General features: G+C 38.6%; 1 protein-coding gene across 3 annotated transcripts; it reads right to left on the bottom strand.

The window, feature by feature from the left end:
* Nucleotides 1–1,214: 1,214 nt before the first annotated feature.
* Nucleotides 1,215–6,083, bottom strand: LOC306885130 (neurochondrin-like; the record flags this gene model as incomplete). 3 transcript variants are annotated; one of them, XM_079441477.1, is made up of 7 exons in its annotated part: nt 1,215–1,776; nt 2,707–2,849; nt 2,932–3,147; nt 3,260–3,504; nt 4,128–5,249; nt 5,330–5,543; nt 5,954–6,083. In XM_079441477.1, 6 exons carry the CDS (start codon nt 5,528–5,530, stop codon nt 1,358–1,360), a joined length of 2,346 nt encoding a protein of 781 aa, XP_079297603.1. In that variant the 3' UTR covers nt 1,215–1,357. The 3 variants fall into 3 exon arrangements, with proteins under 3 accessions (XP_079297603.1, XP_079297604.1, XP_079297602.1); XM_079441478.1 differs by having other exon boundaries at nt 5,936–5,989; XM_079441476.1 differs by lacking the exon at nt 5,954–6,083 and having other exon boundaries at nt 5,330–5,572.
* Nucleotides 6,084–6,353: the final 270 nt, after the last annotated feature.

Below are 6,353 nucleotides of genomic sequence, written 5' to 3'. Positions count from 1 at the left end.
AGGAGTTTTATTGACAAAAAGAGACAAGAGTTGAGAGAGAGAGAGAAAGAGACGTATGCTGATGGGCGGAGGATAAACTTGGGTAGACAAAAGTGGGGGCAAATGGGATCCTGATTTTGGATGGCATGACGCACTGAGGAAAGTTTAAGCGGAGAAAATGGGTTTGTTTTCATTTCAACATTTTTTACGGTGCCCAAATGCTTTAGCTATTCAGAATGTTTTGGTAATTTTACCCTCAAACTAATATTCTAGCATCGTCTTATTTTGTAGGTGTTGAATAAACAATGTCCACAGTAAACCTCATCCTGGTAAAAGTCATCTTTATTACAAAAGATTTTAACCGTGTTCTCTGGTCAAGGGCATTTTTAACTAATGACACGTAATTTTATAGAATTAATTACAGCTATGTTCTGTATGTTAGGCTACGTTTTTGCTTTTTCATTAATTGTTTTGTTTCACATTCTCCATGATTTCTGGATGTGTACCATGATAATGAACGCCATGTTTTTTTTTTTTTCTTGTAAATACATTTGAAAACAAAATGTTTTTAATCAAAAAACTTTAATCATTTTTCCAGAATGCTGTCTAGGTAGGCAACTCACTATGTTTTCAGACAAAGCCGCAAGTAGGTAGTAGCCTACTGACATTAGGAAGAACTTTATTTATAATTACCTTCAATCCCTTAAGCATTACGTAGTCATAAGGGTCAGTAACAAATGACAACTAATTTGCTGAAAGGACACGACAGATAATGCGTTATTGACATTTATAGCCGCGAGAACAGTGTTTTTAAATGTGGCATGCTGGTCTTCACTTGAAACGTTTTGTTTTAAAACCTCATAATAATTGAGAAACTATGTTTGTACTTACAAAACTGACAGAACTGTGAAAGTGAACTGCAAAAAAATCTAAAATTAAAAACCGAACAGAAATGGTGATTGTAACCCAAAATGTTTATGATAAAAAATATGTCAATTTTTTCTAACAACTGTTCTTGTGCAAACACTTATGGTATGCTGTGAATTTGATTATGACAGTTTGTAACAAAATCATTCCTTGGCTGTTTGTGAATAACTATAGATTGCTGTAAGGATGCCACCTAGTGGACATACTACCACACAACACTGGCAGGTCAGTGCAACAGATGCATTTCAGATTCTACAAATGCACCTTCCAAATGAATCAAACTTTATGAATTAAATAATAAATCAATTCAAAAGAAGAAATATTTTTATTCAGCATTCTTGTTTATACTTTGGCCACAGAGTGAAATTCATTGCATATTTAATATGCCAAACAGACAAATATGACAACATAAGTGCTTTAACTGTCTTATTAAATATGTATTTTACACATTCTACTCCACCAATATTCTGCTAAGCTGTGGCAAACCCTGAAGAGATCCACGGTTTACACTCTTGACCAGCTCACCAATGTCCTTGCGACACACCAGGCATTGCTTGGCAATGGCACATAGGAGTTCCTCGAGAGCATCCTGTGAAGGTTGGTCTGGGAGACGTCCACTGGATCCTAGCAGAGTGAATATGTTCTGCAGCCATCCTTCATCTCTGATCAGGGTGGTTATCCAGGGCTGAGCTCGAACACAACCGCCCAAAGCCTGTAGACTGAGCCTCCAAAGCTCTCCAGCCGCCTCCCAGTGTTCCTCCCAGAGAGCGCTGATCTGTGCTGGTTTAGAAGCCTGTCCGGACTGCACAGCACTCAGGAGAAAAGACAGAACTGAGGAGAAGAAACGCCGCTGGCCTAGTTCTACAGGGTCTGCAAAGATTCAAAGCATCCATTATTAATCAGCAACAATAAACACATACTGTTTTTTTACATTTAGATTGCCTTTGCTGTCATCTAATTCTCACTTAAAGGGATATTCCACCCAAAAATGAAAATTGTGGTTGATAGCCACTGACTCCCGTAGTATTTTTCCCCCTATACAATTGAAGGCAAGGGCTACCAGCAACTGTTTGGGCACCAGCATTCTTCTACACTATTCATTTTGACAAAATGAGTCACATGAGGGTGACAATTTAAATTTTTAGGTGAACTATCCCTTTAAAGTTACTTTTTCTAGTATAACTTTCTAAATTATTCTAAAGTCTAACTTTAATAATTTAGTAACACCCTTAAAATGTAAACTTGTAGCATTGAAATTAATTTGAGTTTTTTTTGTTTTTAATGTATTAAGACAAAGTAGGATAGAATTGTAATATTCATATCTGCTCTTACTGTAAATGTTTCATCAGTGGACATTATTCCTAAAACAAAACTGTAATATTTATAATCTGTCATCATAATGTACTAATTTGCTCTGCCTCTGAAACCACTTTTTTATTCAATGATGTGTTATTTTACCATCACTGACATACTATTATAGCTTTTATAAATATTTTTAATTAAAATTTATTTTATATTTTCAAAATTTTTGTTTTCTTCTTTTAAAAATATAATTTTTATTTATTACTTCAACAAACTAAATGAGAACGAGAATTTTGCCTTTTTTATTTTCTGTTTCAGTAATTTGTTATTTTATTCAACTAATGAAAATGATTTTTTTGGTAATTTTTATAATAATAACCCTGCCAACCACTGATTTTCTTTTTAGTTCTTTTTATGAAATTCATAATCGCTAAGATACACATCCTATAAAATGGCATGTCCTACTAACCAATTCATATCATTTCAAGCCAGTAGTACCTGTGGAAGTTGGCTTCAGCCTGGCAATCATGAGACCCAAAGTGCAACAGTTTGCTGCTAAGACCAAGAGGCGTGGCTTATAGCGAAAAACAGGCAGTGCTTCACTCAGCATGCTCTCCAGAGCAACAAAACAAGGATCATTCCTGAGAAAGCGCAATGGAGCAGTGCATCAAGTCATGGTTAAGGAATAACTTATCCTGTGTGGGAGTGAAGCTCTATGTGTACCTGACTCGTTCTGGCTCTGTGATGGCAAAGTTTAGTAAAGCAGAACACGCGGTTTCCAGACTGGGGTCTTGAGTCACCGTTTTCCCGCTCTGACCTCTCAAAGATGCCCAACCTTTACTCAGAAAATCCACAAGCAAGGCTGGAGTATCCAGAGAGAGGAGAACCCGCCTCGGCCCATCTTCAGCAGAGAGGTGGCACAGAGATGGGAGAAGATATCTAAGAAAGAACAGAAACAGACAGCATAAGATAAAAAAATAAAAAAATAAATTCCATGACCATTTCAGAATTGTGGGAATCTTCTATTAAAAAAGCCATAGTAATGTCTTACCTAAGAGCAGCTTCTTTGCTCCAGGTCCCATCTTGTGAACTGTTGCTGATGGACATCTTTGACATCCAATCAGCAAGTCCCTTGCCTTTTTCCCCTCCCTTGAAGTGACTTTTAGCATAGCCGATGAGAAAAGGCAAGAGGTCAATGACTTCTTCCTTTAGACATGAGGTTTCTTCAGCAAGCCATGCACAGAGGGAGCGGAAAGTGGCGAACAGAAATGGGTCATCATAGCTGGTCTGCTCCACCTAAATGGGCAAACAATGAATAACAGTTTATAATTCTAAGCATTCCAAGTATTTTCCCATTTAAAGTTCTTCAAATAGACTTCTAATAATACATACACTTTTGTTCAAAAGTTTTGTGTCAGTATGATTTTTTTCTAAAGAAAACTTTTATTCAGCAAGAATGTGTTAAATTGATCAAATATTTCAAATAAATGCTGTTCTTTTTAACTTTTCTATTAAATCAAATAATCCTGAAAAAATTAAAATAAAGATTCCACAAAAAAAACAAAAAAACAGTTTTACTGTTTTCAGCATTAACATTCATTGGGGAAGTTTCTTGAGCACAATTTAGCTTAACAGAATTATTTCTGAAAGATCTTCAGGACACGGAATACTGGAGTAATGATTGCTGAAAATTCAGCTTTGCCATCACGGAAATAAATTACATTTCAAAATACAATGAAATAGAAAAGTAGCCATTTAAAAATTGTAATAATATTTCACAATATTTCTGATTTTACTGTATTTTTGACCAAATGAATGCAGCCCTGGTGAGCACAAAAGATTCCTCATAGACATCTTACCAACCACAAACTTTTGAACTGTAATACAGTGATGCATCTGTTTAACGCTTGCATTCTTACCTGTTTCAGATAGTACATTTCAGCTGAGAATGCCTCCTCCAGAGCTCCAAGGACCTGTCTGCTCTGCTGAAGACTCAGGCCAGTGATAGCTGTCTGTATTTGGGCAGGGTTTGAAACCGCCCCCTGGCTACAGGCTTGTTCCATAGCCGCCTCCATGATACGATAGCAGGCAGTTAGAATGTGCTGCAGCTGGGGGGAGATTTCTGTACCCGGGGGCTCTTCTAGACCCATCCTCACCTCCACGCATGCCCGGTTCACCAGCAAGCAACAGAATTTAGGAGGTCCCGTTGACTCCCATCCATACAGGTCCAGAAGGCAGGCGGATACTACCAAAACTGAGCCTAAATGCTCTTGACTGAGCTTGCCCTGAACCAAAGGCCGCAGCGAAGCCCATAGATCACCCACAATCTCCTTAAGCATCTGGCTTTCTGACTCGACCCCGGGTGGAGGAAGAAACGGTGGTATCTGAGAGCACATCTCTAACCTGTCCTGATGTGAAACTCGGCAGAAGTTTTGCGAAACGTTTCGCAACAGCAAGAGAAGATCAGACGAGTGTTTAGCCCAAGCCCGTGGTCTTATGCTAGATGACAACAGCTGTCCCAACAGCGGAAGCCCTTTTTCATGGCTGAGAGTTTGTTTTTTGAGTACGGTCCTACATAGAGCCAGAACAGCACCACGGGTGAGAAGCTGCTCGGGACCTTGTGGTAAAGCACATACAGCATTTAGAACCTGATAGCAGTCACAAGCCAAAGCCTCATCCAAGGTAGATGTACTAGAAGAGGTCTGGGAATCTGTAGCACCTTCAGTTTGAGATCCAGAGCCACTCTGGGCTTCAAGTGTTTTTGTCTGCTTATCTGTCCAGTTGGGTCCGTTCTCCAGTATGCTCAGGATCAGAGGGACTGTGCTGAGAAGTTGTGGACGAACAACCATGCTTGCGTCTGTGCTGAGAGCAGCCAATAGAGCAGTGCCCAGAGAGATTAAATCCTCCGAGGGCAACCCGGAGCTGTCATCACCCCGAAATGCTGTAACCAGAAGGCGTGCAGGAAGATTAAAACCTACCGCTTCAAAAATCCGATGTAGAGTCCCGGTATCCAGCTGTCCTGCTGGACACAACCTTGTGATCTAAGCGCAAGAGATAACAATGAGCAATACAATATATGTTTTCAGTATAGTGTGGATGAGGAGGATAAGCTGTTGTTTACCAGGAGAAGTGCTGCTAAAATGTGGCTGTCATTCTTGGCATGAGTGAGAGCATATAGACAGCGCTCCAGAACCTCTCTCTGAGACGGAGACAGGCCACTGGGGTCAGAACTGCTCCCTTCTGCTGCATTTGGCTCCGTACTGGGTGCATTCTGCGGGGTAGGGACTTCCTCTGGGTTGAGATGACACCCAGTCTCTGCCATCGTCTGGGTCAACCTGTAAACAACCATCAGATATTCATACATGCATCAGAAGTTGTTAACTCTTTTTTTAGATACTAGTCCAAATGTATACATATAATGCCTGATGTGTAATTACTGATAGTGCTTCAATATGTTAGATTCAGGACTGAAAAAATGTCTAAGGCATATTCAGGTCAGCAGGTTAACAGGGTTAAGAGATCACGTCAGGTTAAATCACACAGCTGTGAAGGTAAATGACCGTTGTTTAGTGTTTTATTATTGTATTGTAAAGAACTAACGTTAAGAAGTTAAGAGTTTACTAAGTAGCTAAAGCTAAACATATTTTAAAACCATATTCAACACATATGAATGTCTTAAATTATGTAGACTAGTGTAAATAAAATCTAAAAAGCCATAAATATATACCATATGTAGTGAACAAACCTAGAGCCAGGCAGGATTATCGTACACACGTTGAAGATACGTGGAGACGGAAAAACCCGCGAGACATAATGAGAGAAGTCGATTTCAAAATAATAGTCTTCGGTAAACGAAAGAACAACATTCCCTGCGTTCCAATGTGCATACTATCCACCCCATCTGCCCTAAATAGAATTGAAAATTACTAATATCACATAGAATTTAGGATTGATAGTATGCACATTGGGACTCAGGTTTACATTAGGCGCATAAATATGGTATCGAGTGCAAATATTAATAGTATGTTATATTATAATACATTAACATTAATAATACCAACATCTACAATTAATTAAAAATGAATACAATTAAATAAAACACTAAAAAGATAAACAATTCTTATTGAATATAGTACATGAATAAT

Source organism: Barbus barbus, assembly GCF_936440315.1.
Source record: "Barbus barbus genome assembly, chromosome: 19".
In the NCBI taxonomy this organism is placed as follows: Eukaryota; Metazoa; Chordata; class Actinopteri; order Cypriniformes; family Cyprinidae; genus Barbus; species Barbus barbus.
This window is presented reverse-complemented; position numbering and strand designations above follow the sequence as displayed.